Here is a 24,536-nt window from a genome sequence, read left to right as displayed (position 1 = left end):
AACTTGAAAAAAACAGCAGTTACCTACTGTCACATGCCAGTATAGATATTGGGAAGATATTGGGAAGATACTGGCAAGCAATGAACTAAAACTACCAATAGTCAAATCTCTGAGAAAGGGCCTTGAAAACCCCAGCATTTCAGAAGTTGTTTATAATTTCAGAATTATTTTTTTAAAAGCAGTTGTTGCACATACACATAAGCTGAAGTTTTCATTCACTGCTATACAAGTACCTTTAGGTAAAATATTGTAGATGAGGAAGTTTTGAACTCCTGAATGTGTTTGTAAGTAAATCATGTGACTAGAACACACAGCAGGAGATGGGACAATGCAGGATTTGACTGACATTTAAAGGCATTCCATTCTCATGTCAAGGCAAGTGTGTCAAATGCTGCACAAAAAAAAAGTATCAGAAGGAAAGTCTAACAAGTGTCTAAACCAGGCCAGCTATCGCAGTCATTGCTGGGATAGCTAACTCCTGCTTAAACTTCCTGAGCGTTCTCAGGTAATAAGGAAATTAAGGGAAATATATCACAACATCCATCAGAACATTGCACCAGGACTGACTGTGACACACCATCTGAGCTCTGCCACATGACAAAAACAGAAGCAATCAGATATTCTGTGATCATGAGTAAGCCAAGGGAGAGAAAACCAGATTGAGGCAATATGGTTTCAATTACATCCTCCTTTGAGTCATAAATGGTCATCTGCTACTTCTGTATTTCTTGTCACAGGTCATCATGTCCATCATGTTGCTAACAAAGATAGCATGCTACACCATACCATGTTTGAAAACAACTTGAACAGCTTTTTCTTCTCATTAAATTCTTACTGGGGGAAGTCCAGACCTTTAGAAAATAATTGCAGGCTGATAATTATCTTTTTTTTCTTTTTTTTTTTCCATCTTTAAGCTATTACATGGAGGATCTCCGGGCTTTATACAACGAAGAATCCAGATATGGGAACCTCATATGCAGTTAGCCACATGCTCCATCTTGATTTTATTAATGTGTATCCTTGAGACACTTTGAAAAATGTAGGTTATTTCTGCTAAATGGATTTTTTTCTTGAAAAAGATAACTAGTGAAGTAAAAGAGACAAAGGGTTTGCTAGCTAAGACAGCCTACTGAGATCACAAGCTCAGAAAAACATTACCACCACCTTCTGTCTGTGTGTGGCAAAAGCTGGATCTTGGTCTGCATCAAGATCTTGTTCTTTCAAAATCATGTCAACAAAAGAACACAGTGATCCTCTGAGCTACCAAAAGGCTGTTCCTAAAATATTCCTATACTGAAATTATACAAGAAGAGTAGAAATGACACTGGAGCTAAAAGGGCCAGATATCATCATTTGGAAAAAGGTGACATGGTCTATTCCAGGCCAGTTCCAAAACTAGTTCTTAGGCTACGGAAGCATAGTGTTGACAAAACACACTGCAAAACAAACAAACAAACAAAAAACCAAAAAAAAAAACCAAACAAAAAGTCCTCCAAAAACCCCAAAAACACCTAAAAAACTTAAATAAAAAACCAATCCCCACCCCCAAAAAAATAACAGGCTGAGGCTTAATGGAACATGCAGTTTGAATATCAGGATCTGAGTTTCTGTTGATCCTGTGGCCTTTGTGAACAGTTTACAGCCACCTTGCTAAAGGAGACCTTCTACAAGGAAGCAGATAAATAACCTTCTCCCAGCCTCTGAGATGTGGGCACTCTTTTAACAAATTATTCTCGGCTTCTGAGGCAACAAGCTGACGTTGTCAGAACATGCTTTTACCTTGGACCATACATTTGGGATTAGTACATTGTTCCCTCCCTTTTTATCAGGTAAAATAGAAAGATGTTTTATAAGGAAACAAGAATAACTGATAAGAATAACTTATACCCTTTACCAAGCATAGCAAGTGCCCATGTGTCCACAGATTTACTATCCCACAAAACTGGGTCCACAAGAAAGAGTAAAGTAATTCAGAAACGTGTCTGCACATGTTATGCTATATATAAACAAACAATTTTATAAAATCATATACAGTACATCTACTGGTTTTTAGAACTTGCAATTATATAAATAAGTTCACTTTACAAATGCAAACCAAAATTTTAATACAGATTTTCCTTAATGTCCTGCACTCACCAATGTGATGTTTCATAAGTGTTTAAGAGCTGGTCTAGGCAGGAAAGATTTTTCTTGAAATTTTTCTTATGATAGGCGCATTTGAACTTCACGTTTTTGTTGACTGTATTTTTGTCTTGCTGTACTTGAGCAAATGCTTGAACTGAAAATTCACATTCACCTAGCTTCAATTATAAGGTGTGCACCTGTTCCTTTTTAAAATGACAGCATCTCTCCTGGACTGAGATTTTCTTTCTCCTCCTCACACCCTGAACAAGTCCATCTCAGTTTAGCCACTGGGCTCAGCGCTGCACACACTATTTACCTGTAGGGCTGCATACTCATATCCAAACCAAACCTACTGCAAGCTAAACTGCATATCAAGGCTATTTTTGGATTGTTTTTGTTTACACCAGAGTGTTAACACCAGGATTTGGTTTTTGTTACTGCTCTTAATAAAGAACACATTACACTTCCAGTTCCAAGCAGTTTCTAAGGACTGCTAAGGATCTGGGACACAATGGTATTTCAGCTATAGTAGCAAGCAGGTAAATTTAAATTGTGGAGGCCAAACAGGTTCTGATTTAATTACTGTGGTACTCCATAGACATTGCTAGAAAACCTAACTTTTTTATTTCTTTCCTCATCCCTGCAGCCTGGAAATACTCAATAATCCCAAATCAAATGCCAATTTGTAGAAAAGGACAGCAATACCAGTTTGTTACTACAAGCTAAATATCTTTCTTGCAGCACCCTCTGAAGTCAGTCTAGAAGCATCATGGGACAGATCTATAAGTCATTACCCTACACGAACTAGTGCAGTTTTTTATACCACGACAACTTGTTTTCATCCAAGTTGGATTGCAGGTGAAAAACAACTGCCAGGAGTACCACAATGGTGTGGACTCATTTATAATGGCCTTTGGGCCCAGATCAAAGCTGATGAGCCTAAAATTCCTGACAGCTTCATATACTAGAGGTTATCAAGAGAACCACACTGTCACTGTTAGTCCTCCAAACCAGGTCCAGTTCACTAGCAGGTTTTTGCAAATAAAGTTTTGGAGAGCAAGAGGTTTCTCTCACCTGTTGTACGGACTGAGAGTTTTCCAATTCTGATTTAAAGATACCAAACCTTTTCTGCAAAGCAAGAACGCATATCAATTCAACTTGTATATTGTAGGAACACTAGGAACATTTTCATGGAGAAACCTGGAAAAGGCCTAGTGCCAGAACTTTTAGGGGAAAAGTTCACTGTTTTTTTGCATTAAAGCACAAAGCTTTTGCTCACTTACACACCACAGGATCTAAATAGCATTGCAGCATAAAATGTAATATTTTAAGACCGTATCTTTGCTTCCTTGGCTTTTCAGAAGCTTTTATAGACATTCAAGTATCTTGGGCTGAAGCAGAATGATCAGTGAACATTTGGAAGATAGAAAGGAAAGCAGAGGTGTTTAATCACAACCTGGAGCCTGCTCAAAGGCAAGGACTGGCAAGCTTCCAAGAACAGTGCACCAGACATTCCCCTTTTCTTCCTTCAACTTAGAAGACGAAGCATATTGGGAAATGTTGTTTTTCAAAGAGCCAAGATGTTGCCAACTTATTTCTCTTTTTCATGTATCTGAACTCGGGGAACTGGGTTCACAGAAATTCTGTGCTTGTATTTTACCAGCCAAGATGGAGAACAAACTCCATGACAATGCAATGAACGAAACAAATACGATGTCTGATATACAGTTTCCTTACTTCAATTTTATTACAAATGGCTCTTAGCAGGGAGACCTACGCCTTTCTTTCCAGTTAACTGCAAATTGTAACTAAAATGGTTGTTTTGGCACAACAAGATAGTGCAAATGGAAAGAACTAAAATGGGACACAAAACCTAATGTGGAGGCCGGACACATTTTATAAAGGGTTCAGAAATGTGAAATGGAATCATATGGGCTCCCACATCTTGGGGTGGAAAACCTGGAGGGACTGCCTATGGCTCATAGTTGGAAGAATGAAAGGCTACAGGCCTGGATTGCTTTAGGATGTTGCACACAAGCAAAGTGAAACAGTTCTCCAGCATGATTAGCAGCTTTTGCATCATGTCCAATGGTCTTTTCCTTTATGTCCCTTTCTCTTCCAAACTTTTCCGTTTGCTCCCATTGCACACTTTCGCTCTCGAACTTGTCTTGCAACACAAACTTCCTTCTTTTGGGCCACTTTGTCTGCCACTGGGATCCCTTCACAAGGCTAGAGATGAAGAAGGATGTTCGCCTTCTCTTTCCTCAGGTTTACCAAACAATCAGTAATATATCCCTTCCTCTGTGAGCTGTTCCATGCAAGATGCTAGAACAGAGAAATCAAAGGAACAATTATTAATCTAGGAAGCGTTATTAAAGCACTAGTTCTTCATACTTTCCATCCCACTTTTCACCTCTCAAATTTCAATCTCATATTCTCCTCCCAGGCAAGATAAGCTCAAATGTCAGCCTTTTTTTAAATTCCAGTTGAGCTGCTGTCCCATATTGTAACAGTCCTCTTTAATAAAACCACAGGTGACTACATGTTTTTATAGAAAAGGCTAGCTTTTAAAATTCAGCTAGATTACTATTTCCACAATTATGTTCTTAAAAAGCAGAGAAGTATGATTAAAGAAAAGCATGAAAGATAGTTGGAAAAAGGTATGGACAGTGCTATAATGCTCATCCAGTAAAATCTGAGCTACTTCTGGAAAGGAAATACTACATACACAGATGCTAGGGGAACACTGTATGACTAATATGCATATTACATATGAACACCAGCTGACAACCATAAACCATTTTCAAAATGAATGCCTTTTTTTTTTTTTTTTTTGTTTATCAATAAAGTGTACAACAAAGTAAAAAAGCAGAATGGAGAAAGCTAGAAACCTTTTACATCCTCTGCAATTGCAAACATTTATAGATGCAACCCTTGAGAAAAGCTCCTAAACAACAACTAGCAAGTGTATTTAAATGTTAACGTTTTTATGTATGTAACATTTAAGATCTCAAGGCATTAGCCAGCTTTGGTCTCAAGTTTTTTCTTTCTGTTTTCACTTCACAAAATGAAGACTGCTTGAAGTAGCTGGTAAGAATGGACCAAAGTGAGGCAAAGGCAATTGAAAAGCAAGACAATTTAGAATATTAAGATTAGGGCTATATAGTGTCTTTGACGTACACTAGTGTTTAACACAATTGGTACGAACAAGTTTCTTCATGAATTAATGTTCTAGCCCAGTTACAATTTTGGCTATAGCATGACAAATACTTGACAAGCAGCCTTGCCCACAATCTGCTCTACTAATATCTACAGGACCTAAAGGCAACATTCACTACCTTGAATAAGTACTTTTGAATTCACTTGAATCTGCACAAAATAGTACAAGAAAAAACAAAATTTCTGTACTTACCAAGTGAGGTTCCCTCTGCAGGACTGTCAATCTGTTTTCCTGGGAGGCATTTTATTTGGTCTTCCATCAAAGTCTTGGCTGTCCAGAGAATTTATCTTCTAGTTAAGAGTCCAGAGGTGCCTGCGTAGCTTCCACTATGTTTCTGCTTTAGTTTAGGCACAATTTTCACTAATCCAAGAGAGCCTCTCTGCCACATTCGGCTCAACTCCACACAGCACACATGTCCTGGGAATGGTTTTCTGAAGGCTTCTGTATTTGGTGTTCTTAATAAATATGTACCAGATCTCTTGAGTGTGATATACATCCCTGAATTACTCCTCCCTGGACATTTGTTCAACTACCTAATGGTGGATGGTGTCATTGATCTCTTTGCTACTGGGAACATAATTTAAATATGGTCTCTTATCTCTTCATGCAGAAAGGGTCCAGAATCTTTGTTGGAAATGCTTGAGTTTTAGAGGTCTACTTTTACAAAACCTGGAGCTGCAGCAACAGATGCTGTTGGTATACCCCAACGCGAACAGGAAGAAGACAGTTGGTCTGGAGGATACTAAAGCAGTGTATGTGGAAAAACTACTAAAACAGTATTATGAACCTGGAACTGGCACCTGTTCTCATCAGCCTTGTAGTAACTTGGTTTATTCTCTAACTGACATATGTCACTTCAAAGCATATAAATTATAATTTAATGACCAACTAAAAGAATTTGTGAGGATATAATTTTGGTTTATATTAATTTTAAGTATAACATCTTTCCAGTTTAGACCAGTTCTAAGCTATTATATAGAAGAAATCAGTTTAACAGGTAATACCCCAATTCTACAGACAGTTACACACACATTTAACCTAGGCTAATTACTAATTTATAGAATTTGTGTGAATGAAAACATTCACTTCTTTTAAGTTAAGCATAGGTGGATATATTTGTCTGAGAAGCCAGATTACAACAATGCAGAGCTGCAAAGCAGTACTTTGAGTGTTTCTTAGCACAGTACTGAAAAGTTATGTTATTAAACAGCAGGAATAAGTTCATACCCAACAGAATCTGAGGGGGGCATTGAGGGGTATGATCCAGATGCTGGGGTGGTTTCTCCTAAGGAGGCCTCCTCTGGTGGTATGGGGTGATGTTCAAAGAACTTGGAGACAAACAGCAAACTGTGAGGCAAGAACAAAACAAAAACAACCTAACTTGTGCAAGACCCAGAAGTTTCACAATATAATACTCAAAAACTACAAAAAAGATCCCAAACCCCAAAACCTCATTGATTAAATTCTAAATTTAAAAATAAAGATCACACACATTAAAATTGTATGATATGTTAAAAGTATTATTTACTTCACAGAGGATCAAAAGTTCATGGCTTAAATATAAACTTTGTGGAAATTCATTTTTTAATCTTTTAGATGGAATTGTAAACATCTGGTTCTTCCAGAATGCACAGCTTATATCTATCAGCACATAAACTTACACCCTGAGCACAAACTCCAGAGATGCCAATGGAAACAGTTACAAATACTAAAATAAACTGAAATTAAATTAATTCTTGGTGAGAAAAATAGCATTTTAAATTATTCCTTATACAAGAATCTATTTAAAAGACTTAATGGCCTCTGCTGAAACTAATCAAATAGAACAGACCCAGTTAACATCAGATCCTAAATCTACATCAAAGACTGACACAAATAGTTCAGTAACTCAGTCCAAGAACCCTGGACTGTTTGGGTCATTCTCCTTTATTTTTCTTACCGAAGCATTAATCTTGCTACGAGATTTATTTTCAATTATTGTAAAACCAACTGCAATTTCACTATAATCAACTAGTGTCTCTTAACATTTTTTCAGGTTGAAGGGAATAAACCCACAGCTAAATTTTAAACATGGCCCTAGCCACCACACAATAAAGAACCAGTTTTGATTAATAATAACAACTGTGAACAATGAGTAATCTGTCTGATACAGTCAAGTGTTCAGCAACCCTATTCATGCTTCAAAAAAGCACTTCATAGACCAGCAAAGAAATATGAACTGGTTGTCTGAGCTAGCACAGAAAGAGTATGAATTAAGCAGTCTCACAAGAACAGCTGAACCCCTATTTTTTTTTTTCAGACACCTCCTCTGACTTCCTGAATTACAGATTTAATACAAGAAATCACTGACAGCTGTACACTTGTTAAAAGGCTCAACTTCAAAAATTAATTGTGATTACTTACTCAAGTTGGTCATAATTAACACACATCAGTGGCACTTCTGTACTACAGCGCTGGTGAAATTTGTAGCCACAGGTCTGGCAGCGGAATCCCTGGAAAAGCAGCTTCCGACAGAAATCACAGAACGCTAACGTGAAGAACGTTTTTCGTACCTACATTGTCAAAAATAGTCACAATTACCTACAGTCCTTCTGTAAGCCAAAGATAGGCTATTTGCTTTTACCTTCCTCAAGTGTACTTAAAAGTCTCTTTTGTGATGTTGGAGCTACAATTTTATGTATCAAACAGATTTACACAAAAGATCATCTCCTTTTTGAAACATTTTTCACGCATTATAACATTTTTTCAACTGTTTCTTGGAATTAATGCTTCACTTCACTAGCAGTAAGAATAAGAGCAAAGAACCTGAAGCAAAACTTCACTATTATCATGCTAGACACAAACATTGAGAATTTATTTGGATACAGCCTATAAAACCAAAAGCTGCTGAAATATTATTTCATATTCTAACTTTTCCAGAAGCCAAAGAACATTTCTATCTAATACTCACAGGACTGGAAATACACAGGCATATATATATGGCTTCAATGTATGTTTCCACATATAGTTGCAATTTTGACAACTGAAACTCAGAAACATTCAGAATCACAGAAGGGTGATCATGCATTCTCCCCAGATTATAAAGGGGAAATGAGTTAATTAATTTTCAAATTTAGCAATACCTAGCATAAAAACACATTCTTAGTTCTATTATTACATGTAATAATCAGAATTTCAGTGACATAAAAAAAAATTTAAGCCTACTAGAGTTCACCTAACTAGCCATACCCCAATCACGCTGCTTGAGCTAAATAGGTTGAAACAGCTTGCAGATAGAATTTGCTACGTTTTAAGCTGAAATAGAAGGTCTTTCTTCCCAATGTGACAAACACTATTTCCAGGATTTTGTATGTGGCTGGAAACATTTAGACAGATTCTAAGCAGCTGTTCAGCAGCTTCCACTTACTTGGTGCCTTATCAGGTCAAAACATATTTGTGCACTGCATCACTGATGATGTCAGCACTGCTCTGGGAATAGTTAGTTCATTAGTTAATTGCTGCTGCAGAGCCAGCAGGGAGGCCCAGAATACATTTTATAGATACAGCAATACAAAAATAGGAGATTATTACAGCTCTGCAATGCAGTACTGATATAAACCCCTTACATTTATAGATTTTAGAGGGTGTATTCCAACAAAACATGAAAGTTTTAAAGGTGATCAAGTACTCTAGCATCACTTATTTCAAATACAATTCTAATTCACTTAAGCTACTGTGATTAAAAACTTCTTTTGCAACTCCCACCACATCCCACAGATGCAAAATATTCCAAGTTGGTAATTTGAATTTGAAAGTATGAATATATTGATGTAACCCCACTCAGCATCTCTCAAAACCCAGTACATACGAAATTGTGTGTCGTGAGTGGCACGTTCTCCAAAACTTCCACATGTAACTCCTCTCCCGTGAGCCAGGAAATGTCTGTGTCCCAGCCAATTGGCTTCTTCTCTCTAAAGCACAAATAAGCCTCTTATTAGCATCAGCACACAAGCCCTTGTATGTCTCTTGCCAAAGTTGTAAGATCAGCTAAAAAGTTACACTGTGGGGGGTTGCTACCTAGCCTAATTAAAGGAAACTTTACAACAAGACCTTAGGCTCAGTACATTGCAAACAAAGCACACCTTCCCTGGCCAAACTGCAGGAAGGAAATGCACTTTTTCAACCAGCTCCAGTAGTGGCCAGTTCCTTGTTCCCTACATGGCAGATGGCTTTTTGATCAAATAAAGTGCTTGTGAAGGTAACTGTAGTGTAAGAGTTCCACAGAAATGGCTAAATGTGTATATGAAGATAATATACAAATTTTTAGGGCTGAAAACTCTTTTTTTCCTCCCAAGGGAACTCTGTCTTTAGTTAAGAATGCATTATAGCCAAATGAAATACAACCAAGAAGTTAACAGAACCTATTTATTACTTGTTTGGTTAGCATGAGTTTGATTAATGAGTGTTTTGCCGTAATCTCATATTAGTCAATATTATGCCTGAGCCTTTTCCTAGGAGTTAGACATTCTTTTCAACCTGTCTGCCATGTGCAAATTGTTTAGCGCAAAGTATCATAAAATTCTGAACTTCGTAAACAACTTCTGGATAGAACTGACCATCCTGGGTAGCTCCAATAATTGATTCTAAGAGCAAAAAAGCATCCCACACAAACCACACCTATCTTGTATTCTGTAAACAGCACAGCATTCCGGAACAAGACCTCTCATCATCAGCGCTTTTTTTAGGCTGTCTCGGACTGTCACTCCACATCTTGCTGGAACCTAGAAGTCAAATACAAAAGAAATTAGTTAAAACAATTTCCAATTTATCCCCTAAAACTGATGCAAACATTTTAACCCTCAAGTGCTAAAACCCACTCTTCAGGACGCTTTACAGAATTGCAGGTCAGAATTTTCCAAAACCCCTTTTGTACCAAGAAAAATTTTATTGCTGAATAGTCTATGAGGTAAAAGGCTCAGCTAGAAAAGTCAACAAGCTCTACACATCTATTAACATTTGGAACAGAACCTTCACTCATCTCCAAAAGTGAAAAACTTCTTTCTCAACTGGAAGAAACTGGAAACACAGCACACAGATAGCTAATAACTACATACAGCTTTAATTTTACAGGCTGGCCTGAACATAAGTGGGGAAACATGCCAAGTGAAATTAAGTGAAGGAACTAACTTGGACTGCACTCAAAAAAACATTACTACAAAATGTAAATATTTTATTTTCTATTTCTAAAACAGAAGATAAGCATGCAAACAAGTGAAACAAAACAGTCATCTGAGTCGGGCAGACCATCACCTCTCACTTTAACCTACATTTGTAACTCTACAGATAGTCTTATATGAATATATACTGCTGTCTTCTGTTTCCTGGCTTGAAAAGTTTAGATAACTAACAGGATGGGAAGAATGGAGGTCCAGATTAAAACTAGCCAAATCAGGAACTGCATACTATGTAAAGGTATTTTCCTCACTTCTATTCTAATTGTAGGCATATTTTATACAAGTAAGTAGATCATCTCTAGGTATACCTGTGATATAACAGTATATATGTCAAGCCATAAGAAAGAAGAATACATGATCTGGTGATTAAGTGTAGTTAAAGTATTGAATATTATGTGCTAACTGTTTTTAGAACTCAGTAATGAAAATATGTAGGGCTTCAGGCACTGTACACACTGGGCTATCTCCTATAATCATGGACAGTACCTCGAACACAAATCAGAAGAAAAACCTACAAACTTAACAAACCTGACAAGTCTGTCTGAACACCTGAAACTCAAATAAAGCTTGCAAGTGGCTTAAGCCAGAGCACTCAGTAGCCAAAAGCAGTCTTTTAATCAGCTTCAACTGGCTTTGGATGACAGCCTAGTTTTTGTTCCGTGTTTAAATTTCCATGGGTATTTAGGGGCTATATGTCCTACTTAAGCATGACAGTGCAAAGCAGCAGCCTGTTTCAAGTAGCTTTGTGAACACCACTTGAAGTTACACTACATACTGCATTTCTAGAACTCAAACATATGCACTTTCAGAAGACACAAATTAAAGGAATATTTTGCTTCACCATCTTCCTCCCACATGAGAGGGCCTCTTTACAGGATATTTGTGCATTTCATCTGGTCAACAAAACATTTTAAAAAAGATTATTTTTCTGAATTCCTTGAAAAAAAAATCTTACAGAACACTACTTTACAATCTTGATATTCAGCCTTAGGTGACTTTGGTTTACACATTGTGTTCTTTTTTAATGCGTCTTTTTATTACTCTAAGTAACTCCTTAGAAAGGGACTCCTTTCTCTAAGGATAGAGGGTGTGACTCATTCTTTCATACAAATGTTGAGTCTAAATTATGATTGTTGCATTGATACAGCAAAACATGTATTAAAGATTTGTCTTGACCTGCAAAAGTGATTAGTAAGTGGAGTTGTATTATAAATTTTGTATTATGTTACTTATAAATTGCACAACATTGATTCTGCTTGTAGAGCTCATGTGCCATTCTAACAATAAATTCTGTGCTATGCTAATCATAGTATCTTGTCAAGAAAATAACTCTTTAATTGTCCTTATAATTTAGTGCCATCATCATTCTGCCAAAGATCCCTAAGAGAACCTGTCTGCCTCCTCAGTGTCCTTCTCTTTACCTCCAACACATATATTTACAAATAGAGAGTAAATATTTTTAAGACTCTGACTAAAGTCTCTGAGGATTTCAGGTGTGCTCCAACCTCCCACACACATTAGATCCAATCACGAGCCATTCCGATGGAGGAAGCAAGTGTTCTTCAGCTCAAGGCTATTTCTCCTCTAAGTATAGCTCCTGCTGGATTGAGGTTGTGTCCCCACAGACAATTCCAATCTGCCTTTCCAGCAACCTCAGTCACTTCACCACTGATATCCACAGTGGCAGAAGAAACTGAAATACTGCAAATGTGGCAGAGAGATAATGGGGACAAAAAGGGGAAAGAAAAGAGCCAGGAAAGAGGTTAGGCATGAAGGAGAAATGGGATGAGAGGGTCAGGACAAACTTCAAGAACTGAACATTCAGGGAAAGCATGTGTATACTGGGAGAAGGAATTGTGATCAGCAGGTTGGTGGGAGTAAAACAAGCAAGACAGAGAGAGGACAGACTGAAAAGCTGAGGCTAAGGGCAGGAAAAAAAGACATGATGAACCACCTTGCAGAGAGAACTGTTTGCCAACACCTGGGAAAGTACTGAAAGTAGTTCCTGAACAGGAAGCTTTCAAATTGTGATTGGGAGAAAAGGTGGCTTGTTTTGGACAAGGACCATTGGGAGAAGAAAGTGCCTAAGAGCAGCAATAGAACCCAGCACAGAGTAGGAGGTTCTAGCTTAGGCAGAAACTCCAACAGAGTTAAGTATTAAAAGAAACCAGGTTAGTAAAACCTTGACCTGTGTTGAGGGAATAGAACAGGACAAGAAAGAAAAGTCAAGCAGTAGGAAGATGACTAACATTAAAGAAGAGATATGCAGTCTTGTGGTCACTGGAAAACATTTTCTTCCTCCAGCACCGATCCTCTATAAATGATGACAACATCCTCCAGTAACTCATGAAGCAAAGAAATGCATCAGGAACCTCAAAGTTCCAATGCTATTAATTAATTACACTGGTGTAATTTTTTTTCCTTAAATTTTGTCAAAAACAAGACTTATGAAGTTACAGGGTTTCTTTTAAGAGATCAATAAAGCTGGAAATACAAACTCTCAAAATTTGGAAAGTATCAGAATGAGGGTTACCTACAGCAACAAACACAAAAGTGCAATGGGACTATGAAAAATGGGTATTAAACATCCTTCTCACTAATCATTTGCTATTCCTCAGTATTATTATCCCAAGTCCCCTGTATTAAAATCCAAGTCATATTTATGCAACTTACAATTAGAAACATGGGTAGAACATTTGTTCTCTTCACTGCCATTTGCATCAAGATCCAGCTAAAACCCAAAGAACTGTTTTTATTATTTTCAAAAATCATCATGATCCTGAATCAGCATCACACTTAGAACATTCTCTTACTGAACTCTCAAGCAGAGAAACATAAGGCCAAATTAAAAGAACTTAGTGCTAGAATAAGTCTCTGTAGTATTAATTAATCATTCTCCCAGACTGGTACAGCATGGTCTATCACCATCTGTGCATGTAGCCCTTCAGCACCCTCCTTCAGTCCCAACTAGTGCCTGCTGTAAAGCAGAAATCTCACCCTGCAAAGCATTCCCTCTGAAACCTCTTTTTGCCCCCATCTTCTTTTCACCCCTGAATTATGGCAAAGTTAAAGAGAAAGCTGGTTACAACAAAGTGATTTGGAGACCAACTCAGTCTTTAGAAAAACAAAACCCAACACCAGTTCTTTTTTCCTGACTAACAGACTCCTGCTGACTCCAAAGCAGGAGTTTTGGAACAGCTTCTCTCTCACCCCCAGGCAGAGGGAGGGTGTGTGGTCCCCAGGCTGGGAGGGGAGCAGGGGGCAGGAGCCCCACATGGTGCAGCCCCCGAGTGCCTGCCGGCAGCTCCAGCACAGCATGAAGGCACCAAGGAGGGTTTATCAATTCCATCAAGAGTTTTGCCAGGATTCCCACAGAGCATTTTAACTGAATCACATCAGCATTTTTTAACAAAATCAGTTCCCCAGGAGAAAATCTCTCATCTACTCCAAAATACACAGCACTCTTATGCCTGCAACCCAATAAACTGAACAAAGTTGGCATTTTATTGAAACATAGAATGTTTGATATTATTTAAAATCTGTTTTGTTTGCACTGATCCATTATCTCTTAATCCCTCTGTTTTATAACTGAGAGAATTCAAATGTTTCACAATGGTTTCCACCTAGAAACTCGTGTTACTGAGCTAGGGGATGTACTTCTAAATTGTCATTGTTAAGGGCTTTCTTTTTAGGTCACTTATATACATGACATTTGTAGATCAGAAAAGGCTTAGGTCTTTATAGCAATTAGAAAGTTGATTCAGCAAGCCACTTTCAAAAGTTAAGAGTATGAAAATGTGGGCTATATAACACTAAGAAACAGTACAGAAGCTGCCAACACAGACTGCAAGGTGTGTTCAGTGTGTAGATTAATAATATACCAGAGAAGATAATTTACTTGAGCATCCTAAATTGGGTAAGTAGCAATTCAGGGTGACACCAAAACACATGCTTAAGTTTGCAAATGTTAAGCCTCATGGAAAAAAAAATGAAAATTATTCCAGATTGCAGAAATTCTCAAAGCAGTCTTACTACCTTAACAGATTAAACAGAACTACAGCCCTTAATGTCCTCATTTCTTCTACTCACCTGAACTATTTCTAGGGACAGTAAGTATTTGTAACAATATTATTGATATATATTTAGCACTGCAGCTACAAGTATTTAAGCAATGCATAATAAATCATTTATTTCTGTAAATCAGGTCATTCCTGATTCAGTAAGAAATGCAGGGCTACGTCCCTAAATAACTCTTACATCACTTTTCTAACATCAGACTAGAAACTGGCATAGTCTCAGTAAGCTAAAAATGCTTCCTTAAACCACTGTAGTTTCCAATGTTTTAGAGCAATAAAGAGACTGAGAAGCATTCCAAAAAAGCAATGCAAAGGTATTCTCTGGAAATGGAAAGGCTGGTCAGCCCTGAATATCCAGTATTATACTTCTCAAAACTAGTTAGATGGCTTTATTTTTCCCTCAGCCTAACACTGTAATTCAGCTCACTTTGGCCAAGTGTAACATATGTACAGTATGTAAGGTATGCGTAACATAGCTTAGAGCTTCAGAGCAATTCCAAACAATCAAGCAGAGTACTGGGTACAATAGTGGAAATATGCCAAGTAGAAGGGATTTGAAATATCACTTCAAAGTATTTATTTGCTTACCATAACACATACACCCTGAAAGATCACACTTTTTTCCTCCCCATACCTGATACCCAGGACTAAAAAATTTCACGTTCACAGAATTTAACGTGTTGGGAGAAAATTAGGCCAAACTATACTTTTGCCAAATAATTAGTTTGGCCTTCTAACATGAAAGGTTTTCTGGTAAAATCCAAACATGAGATCCACATTTAATTTCTTATCTTACTTATGGAGGACAAATATTTCACCAAATCAGGCAGCTACTTCTTACAGCACTAACAGGCAAAATTACCCTCATTTGTGACAAAAAGGACATAAGATGGCTCTGAACATCACATCCTCTAGAAAAGAACACAGCTTTCAGAAACAGCTGTTCTGGATATCAGGACATGAAGCTCTGTCCAGCTTCCAGGAGAAAGCAGCGAGAAAATACGTTCTTAATGAAGCATATTAGTGAGACAAATGAGAGGCAGTTTCATTGCATTAAATCTTGTTTCCAAGGGAAATTGAACAGAATCTACCTGCTTTACAAAGCTGTTACCTTTCAATCAAATGCATTCCATTTAACTTGCAAAGACATGGATTACCAGCACCCATTGGCATCTCCGATGCAATTAAATGTAAAACACAACAGATTGATTTATGTCAGTGCAGAAACATTTTCTCAACAATACAACATCCCTCAACCACACTGGATGAAACCTGTTGTGCCTAATGAACGGCCTCCACATATAATTTTTCATGCTTTTGAGATACAGTTCCAAACTGTGTTCAGAAGAGCACTGGTCATTTTAAAGGGGACAGTAGAGAGCAGATCATCTTTACATTTTTGTTAGGGTGAAGATCAGTGGCAGAAACTGTGAAGGCTAACAATGACCTACTAGTAAAATAAAGTTTGGAAAATATTGCTTTAGACTTCAGACTTGCGAGAAATGCTCATCTAGAAAAATATCTGTAGCAACTATATGGGTATGAAACCCCAGGACCTTGTGGTTTCTGTTCAAGAGACAAAAAAGTCAGCTGGCTGCTCTCCAAACCAAAACCCACATGCATTAGAAATTTAAGGTACAAAACAGTTTAAATAAATCTTTGTAATAGAGTTCACTTTTGTAGAGTCTTGTCTCAGCTGATCACACTTCCAAGTGCTATAAAAGCAGCATAGGGGCAAGAAACTACAGCAGAAGGGCTAAAATTCACATCCTTCTTTAAGCTGTCGTAACTGATCCTAAAACCAAATGGATATTTACATCTTCAGGTAGTATACACATTCTCTACAAATATTAAAACTCCCATTGGTTAGTTTGCTTAAACAACACAAGAAGCATGAATTTAAGTATGAGTTACTAGACATGGAATTAAAACATTTATTATGATCATTTTCAGATTTGTGACTTGCATTCCATTTCACTGAGTGCCTGCCTAGCACATTACGAGGTAAAGGAAGCATGCTCCAAACTGTATTTTTTTTCTAGCATTCCTTACTTTCTACAGCCAGACTTTCCATCTCATAAGGAATCATTAAACACTCCCTACTTGAGTAAAAATCAACAACTGATGTTGCACATGGCATTCCAGATGACAAGTAATCCGTTTTCTAATGGCAAGTTTTCAATATTGTTTCACTTTGCAATCTAAGACAGTGTGTCAATAAAACTGTAGTAGATTAAATTATTCTCTTTTCAACACATAGGCCTTTGAATTTATGCAGCATTTGAGGGTAGTTTGTGTTGAGCTATCCCTGGCAGGCAGCTAAGCACCACCCAGCTGGTTGCTCACTCCCCTGTCAGTGGGAGAGGAGAAGAGAACTGGAAGGACAAAAGAAAAACTCTTGAGGAAAGAGAAAAGACAATTTAATGAGAGACAGAATAAATTTTCCTAGTGATACAGAAGTATCAAGTTTACTTGAAAGTAAACTACCATTTACTTCATATCACCAGACTGTTAAATAAGATGCATAGAATTCCAAAGTATTCAGATACATTCAGCAACCAACCATTGGCATAGGCTAAAAATAAACTCAATTTCTGCTGCATGTTTGATATACCATGGGAGGTTTTAATTGTATTTTTGATTAGTAAAACCTAATAATGTCAAACCAGGTGTGTAATTAAAAGCAAGAAACTGGTTTATTCAGCTGCCTGAACATCCTTTCTCTGAATTTTCCTTATACTTGACAGGTGAAACTGGTAGGGCAGCTCAAATGCCTACAGAAATCCAGTGCTTACTACTCAGAAAGCTTGAGGCACAAACACACAGCACAAACTACAGAAAGCAAGATGCAAATCTCAACTCAAAAGAAATGAATCAAGTACCAGATTTAAAACCAGAATATTTGAAGGATCCCACTTGTGCATGCATGATGAATTAATTTATGCTTAGAATATGCTAAGAATTTACATAGAATAAAAATAGCTTATTCTTCTAGTCTTCATGACTGCAGAGAAGATCACATGATTGCCTGCCTAATTAAAAGGCAGATGTACTAATAAACCAAGGTGTGACAAGAGTGAGATACTTAAGAACTGTCCCCATGCACCATTCTCAGTCCTGTTTAGTTTCTTTAACTCTTTCACATACAAATTGTCACTTTTAAAAACTCAGTCTCACATTCACATTTGGAAAACTTCCATGAAGTTTCCATGAATATAGCTGTAACTATGAGATGCATATGAAGCATACCAACACAAAACCAAGTGGAAAAGCTTTATTGGCCCAGATTCATGCTGAGTTTTTACTCAAAGCACCTCCAATTGCTCTTAAACGTCAAAATAAAGGAAAACAAAGAACAATCAAGACCTCCACAATATTCTGTAGTTGAACATAAAAAAAGGGTAACTATTTTGGTTACCTGAAGTATTACTTTTGGTTTAGAAGCTACCATGGAAATTTTTTGACCTTGTGGTGGTTGATAACACACAATGATTTGATCCTATCAAGAATCTGCAGACAACTGAAATATTTGGAGGCCACCAAGCTTTCCCAAAACATGTAAAACATCTATTTTTTTTTTTGTTCCCCCTGCTTCACTGTCCCCACTCAGACCACTACAGACAGAAATAGAATTCAAATTGACTAAATCCACACCTTGCTCATGCTGACAGAAAGAGGGCACTGGAGGTGAGTAAGGATCCTTTATAAATGTAGCTGTGGAGAGCAGTGGAGACTCCTTAACACCCTCACTCCACCAAGAAGGCCAGAAGACATGAAGGGAACATTTTCTCTGGAAGCTGGTAATGTGCAGAAGGCAGCAACAGACCACAGAGATGGAGCACAAGACCTATCACTACCTGATGCCTTTCAAATGACCATCACTTCTTACACTTAAACCCTGTTTTCTGTAACTTTCCATGCTCCATATTATCATTCAGGAGAACTCATTTGCTTTCAGACTGTTTTTTCCCCCCACTCTATGTACTTGTCCAGAAGGGATTTCCTGGGTAATCAAAATCATTCAGGGCTGCTATTCCTCAAGTTGTATGATCTTGTTCATAAAGTACTTGAGTTAGAAGCCCTCTTACTGCATTCTCTTCTTTCCTAGAATTCCCTCATTCTTTCCTTTTACTAGGACTTCACTACAACATCAAAAACATCCTAATATTGATCCTCTTCAGAGTCATAACCAATTTTAACTACTTGCTTTTATACCAGGCCTCTTGTTAAATGGCTTTTCTCAGAAGCCCTTATTTCACTCAGAATAAAGTAGCATGTGGCAGATTTAAAGACCAACACAGAACATGATTACTCATGCTCCACATAACCATGCCCAAGGAATTCTAACCACAAGACACAAATTTCTAGTATCCATAGCATGCATTTAATGGAGGCTGAACAGAGGGCTTCCAAACAGAAAACACTTAAACTCATACAATTCCTGAGTGACAAGTAACTCAAATTTGGAAGATAACTCATGGAAAATATCATACATGCCTGATCTATTCTTGTGCTCATTCACTGTGACAGAGAGATACTCCAGATATGCCCACAAAATGTTTACTCCATTACATGTTTCAGGAAGCTTTCCTCCAAGAGAGGAAACCAGCCTCACCTGATGGGCCATGGGAGAACTGTCTAAAAATTCTTACTAGTGCCTTAAAGTCTTCAGTGAGCAAGCAATCTAACTGGAGAAATCTCTAAATAATTTTAACTATTTTGTCGGCTTTCACAGAGCAAAAATTGGAACTGTTCTTGCAACTGGAAATAGAGGTTTTTTCCTTATCCCAAACCTACCAGTTAAAAGTTGATGTGCAAAAGATAGTTTACCCATGTCCTCAAAAATCATTCCCCCAACCCTCAAAGAAAAAAATTAGGGGGGAAAAAAATAAAAATCACACAACTCTAAACAATCCCACAAAATGCTTAAATCTTGCCCTACATGCAAATACCATATTCCTGTATTCTTTACACTCACAGAAAGCTTTTTATGCTCATTGTCCAAACTTCTTCAGTTCATTTTAAACTTTTTCAATGTCTTCTTTCTCTTACATAAATCTGAAGTTATCCAATTTGTCCTGTACCTCTGCATCAGTTGATAATCGCCATTCTCCTTGAATTACTGTCCCTTCTCAACAACCAGGAATATGTCTACTCCTGTTCCTTTGCATGAGCACTGTCTTCTGTCTCCTTTCTCTGCATGGACATTCAATCATTCAATTTGGAAAAAAATCCTAATCCACACCACGATTAAGAATGCCCAAGACTGTGTTCCCTGTTGGCTCCATGCATTCTCTCAGAAATCGTACCAGTAGATATCATCTACTTCCATTCAAGACTACTTCCCTTCCATCAAAACCAAGTCTTAGCATGTAATATAATCTCTCAGACTTCTGGCAACCAGCAGGATATCAGAGTTTTTATACTTTCCTTCCACCTCCAAAAGCTCTCCCTTAATTAGCAGATTTGTTACTATGCATACCACAGACGTTTAGATTCCTAACCCAAACAAGCTTGAAACTAGTATTTTCCTAAATTCTGCCACTGCTTGAATAAGTCTCATCAGCTCGTTCTACAAAACAATTTTTCATCACAGGTAGACTTGCACCATCTTGTATCCTTATGATTTCAGCAGCCTTCTCTCTGGCCTAGAACAAAATGAACAAACCCACCTGCACAGATTTATCTGAGTGACATTTGTGTGGAATGCTTCTCCAAACGGTGTGTGACTTGCCAGTTGAACAAAGCCACTAAGGAAACAAGTATACATGTTTCTCTCTCTGCATCATAGGGGATAAAAATTACCCCAGCACAGAGAAGAAAACAATCTGTTGTTTCTTCTAGGAGGTTGTTCAGAGAAAGAAACTTCTCTTCATCCCTTTCTAGGCCCAGGACAAGGAAAACAATCTTTTATTTCTGACACTACTTATTCATTGATTCCCCTCCAGCTAACCAAGCCAACTATTTGGTTTTGCTTTCAAAAAAAAGTTACTTTTGAACCCTGTCCTGCAGCCAGCTGAATCAAAATGCTGACTTCAACACTTCTCAATCCACTGAGAGAATGAAGGAAGCAGTCTCAGTGTTCACTGAAAAATGCTGGATGCTTTTTCAGGTTAGTAACCCATCATCTGACTGCTGGCCATTAAAACTGCACTGTGGATCACGCAATCTTACATCACGGCACCCAAAACTGCACACAGTGCTCAAGGTAAGGCCACACTTAAGTAGAGGAGGAGAATCACCTCTCCCAGCTATTTAGTGATGCTGTGATTGATGCACCCCAGGATTCAGTAAGCTGCTGCAGTTCCTTCTGAATTGTGGTTGCTCCTGGCATTTCCTTAATTTCCAACAGACTACATGTAGGATCAATAAATACTGAAAACAAAGTCATTACATTAAGAGTTGCCATACAAGAAATTCCTGACTTTCTCAATAAAAATGATCAGTGGTTCAAGTTTCAGAGACATGAACTTCAGCTCCAAGGCCAATAACCTCCACACTCAAGAGCTCCTATAAGCACAATTTCTCAGCTCTAAACCAGAGATACTTTATTAGTATACAAAAAGAAAATAAGAAAAAGAAGTTCAACTTAGTAACGCAACTTGATCCAAGCTGTGTGTAAAACTGAAATAAAAAGAACCTAAACAAACTGGAAACTAGCTGCAGATCTGGACCTGTAAGGCAAATAGTGTCCAAATAGTGAAAGCTAGGTACAGAACCAAGAGTCTCTCCCTGACTACACCCAAGTTAAACCAGTTTGCCTTCCATAGTCCAGAAAGAGCATCTAGTGCTGTGAAAAATAAAACAGGATTTAGGAGGAGGTAAAAAGGGAGAGACAAAGAAGCAGAACAAGAGTATTGCAGATGAGGGAGAAAGAATAAGAGTGAATTACGCTATGTGGGTTAGAGGACAGGAGAACACATAGAAAAGACAAAATAGGTAATGCACAGAAAGTGCAGGAAGTGATATGCTGTGATCCTTTACAGGAAAGAAACAAAACCAACTTATGAGCCCCATGACAGGGACTGCAAATAGCCAGACAGGGTGGGACAGAACAGCAGCCTCCAAAATCCAGGACCTTCTCTCCAGATTTCACTCTGTGGGTAGTACTGTATGCTTAGACTTTCCTCAACAGGCAGACAACAGAATCACCTGGCTTTACACTGTACATTGTGCACAGTGGTCACAGGCTACATTAAACTTCCACTCTCTTAAGTCAAAACCCAAATATTACTTTGCATCTTCATCAATATCTTGAACAATCAAGCAATAGTAAAAAAAAAAAAAAAAAAAAAAAAGCAGGTGAGAACAACTGCCCTCCAATGTTGTTCCCACTGTAAGTCTTTTGCTCAGTGAGGTGGGGGAAGGATGAAAGGAAAGTGGTAGGGAAGGGGTGAGGACATGGTCCAACACCCAGAACTACTCAGTTGATGTTTTCTTCTTTTTACCAGCAACTCAAATTCAACAGACAGTAACAATCCAGAGATAGCTGACACCTGACTGACTGCTGCAGTATGTCCTGGTTTGACGTGGACAATTCTTGTCCATTCATTTCCCACCATCTCTGGAAACACTGCTCCCCTGCTAAATTTTGATTATGTACCACCTTGCAAAAGAGACCCTAGACTATGGCTTGTCAATAATTTCATGTATCACAGTTTGCAGTGTATTGTTCTAAAGGACATATCAAGGCTCTTCACTTGGCAGCTCTTAATGGACAAAAAAAAAAATCCTTTCTCTAGCAGCAAAAAGTGAACTACTCTTCCATGATATCAGGAATCACTGTAACATTGTCAAAACTGATAAACACCAGGTTTCAAGCTGTTTGTGGGCAACACTTCTTGACCCCTCTAATTGCAACTATGTCCCTCTCCTAACCAGTTCTCTACACAAGACCTGAAAGCATCATCATGGTCTCCACACAAATGCTCACCACGGTGAGTGGGGAGGAAAAAATAAAAGAAAAAAAACCCCAAGCAATTCTGCATAGCCCTTCTAAGCTGCAAGAGGTTGGTTCTTGCTCTAAAGCATTCAATGCTTCTAGTAACTCTGAAAACATAGAAAATACTTCCTCCATCTTGCCCTGTTAAACTAATCAAGAGTTTTGTATAAGAAAAAAAATAAAGCTTATAATCCCTATCTATTGTAAAACGGTAAATTACTGTTTATCCAATAAAACTGATTTGAGAAAATATTTCTTGAACTATTTTCGTAGTTACAAAACTCCTGAAAGTTCTGTATTCTATATTATTGCTATAATGGACTTTTTGAGTTAATGCTGTCAAAAACATTCAAAAGATCAAAACAACTGAGTGCAGCAGAGCACTGTGATCATGACACTTCTGACCTCCACCCAGCTATATTTCAGCTCTTAAATTAACTTTTGCATACAGCAGGAGAGAGATACAGGAAATATTGAGGTTACAAGTATGTGAATAGAAACTGACTCACCACAGTCCTTTGCTTGTTGGGCAGGAAGACTCTAACAATAGGCTTCTGTGGAGACTTAGGGTTATTCCGTGACATATCAGCAGGGTTTTGATAAACTGAAAGGGATGAAGGTGCTACAGAGAGGCTTGAGGAAGAAGATGAAGCAACTGTGTCTGTTGAAGCTGAACTGGAGACAGAGAAATCAGTTCCATTCCCCATGGATTCCAGTAACTGCTGTTCTCTCTGCTGTAGAGCATCAAGCTTGCTGGTGTACTCTTCATAGGCCTGTGAAGGAACAGCAGCTGTTTTAATCATGTAGTAGCCTCAGACAAAACCAGAAATCTAAATTCGGAACAAATGTGAAACGAAACACTTCCTAAACTAATACAAATTTCCCAAGAATATGAACAAAAAGGTCTGGTCAAATTTTTCAGGATACGATGAAGAACATAATGTTAAACCTTCTGAACCAACAAGTAATGTTTTAATAAATTAAATGAAGAAAAGGATTGAAGAAATCATAAGTTACAGTTTCAAAGCACTTGCACTGAAGATTCTAATTCACAACCACTTAAAAAAATGACAAATCTTTAACCAATATTGTCAGCTGCAATGCTGAATTACTGTGCTCCAGATACATTTATCGTTCTGTTGGAATGACAGTTAAATACTTCTAATGCAATAATTAAGAGAAAGTTCAAACCTGCTTTTTATCATTTGTATCTGACTCCTCGCTGTTCACTATCCTTCACCTCTGGCACTATCCTTTCATATCCAATAGTACAAAAAGTGTTTTTCAGTTAGAATACAACACATAGAATACAACAGTTTGCCCATTTCAAAGCCATCCATAACCATACAAAAGTGATCCTTTGAAAGTTTTAACATCTGTTCAGCATGTTTATGCAAAACCCAATTACACACATCAGTTTCTTAAATCAAACAGATCAAGTTTCTTAAACAAACAAAAACATCAATATTACATTTGCCCATTTAGTCTTTATTAAATGTAGTCAAGTTAAACATTATTGCCAAGATCTAGAAAACAAATACATAATCAGTATATATTTTTCTTTAAAGTTTGTAATGCACAACTTTGTAACAAGAAAATTTTGATCTATATCAAATATTAGAACCATTTCTTCAGTATATAAATTAGCAGAATATTTTTAAAAACCTCAATCAGTTAAGCAATGTGTGTTTCACACTACATAAGCACGTCAGTGTTAACTGATGTGTTCAGATCTTGTTTAGACCTTTACAGAAAAGAAGAAACAAACATGTAAGCAGTTTCCAAACCTAACATGTAAGCAGTAGGGAATGGAATTTTCTGCTTTTCTCTACAGCAAGAGCAAGATCCATACCAATATGCATAAAGTCTTCAGTGATATTTTCAAGTATATTTATACAAAAGAAAAATACTTTCTGGTTCTGTTTTTTAAAAATTACTTATTTTACTTGCTTTCCTACTTT

The 24,536-nt window shown here is 37.5% G+C and overlaps 1 protein-coding gene across 5 annotated transcripts in view; it reads right to left on the bottom strand.

The window, feature by feature from the left end:
* BRAF (B-Raf proto-oncogene, serine/threonine kinase) overlaps positions 1 to 24,536 on the bottom strand; it is a 76,359-nt gene that overhangs the window by 25,749 nt on the left and 26,074 nt on the right. For 4 of the 5 annotated variants that reach the window (XM_053978509.1, XM_053978510.1, XM_053978512.1 and 1 more), the window contains 6 exons: positions 23,085 to 23,348; positions 10,001 to 10,104; positions 9,192 to 9,294; positions 7,748 to 7,896; positions 6,572 to 6,691; positions 3,199 to 3,252 (listed from right to left, as the gene is read on the bottom strand). In XM_053978509.1, the coding sequence (XP_053834484.1) occupies positions 3,199 to 3,252; positions 6,572 to 6,691; positions 7,748 to 7,896; positions 9,192 to 9,294; positions 10,001 to 10,104; positions 23,085 to 23,348 (794 nt within the window). The remainder of the gene's footprint in view (positions 1 to 3,198; positions 3,253 to 6,571; positions 6,692 to 7,747; positions 7,897 to 9,191; positions 9,295 to 10,000; positions 10,105 to 23,084; positions 23,349 to 24,536) is intronic. The other variant, XM_053978511.1, reaches the window with a different exon arrangement.

The sequence above is a fragment of the Vidua macroura genome, chromosome 5, assembly GCF_024509145.1.
Source record: "Vidua macroura isolate BioBank_ID:100142 chromosome 5, ASM2450914v1, whole genome shotgun sequence".
NCBI lineage: Eukaryota > Metazoa > Chordata > Aves > Passeriformes > Viduidae > Vidua > Vidua macroura.
This window is presented reverse-complemented; position numbering and strand designations above follow the sequence as displayed.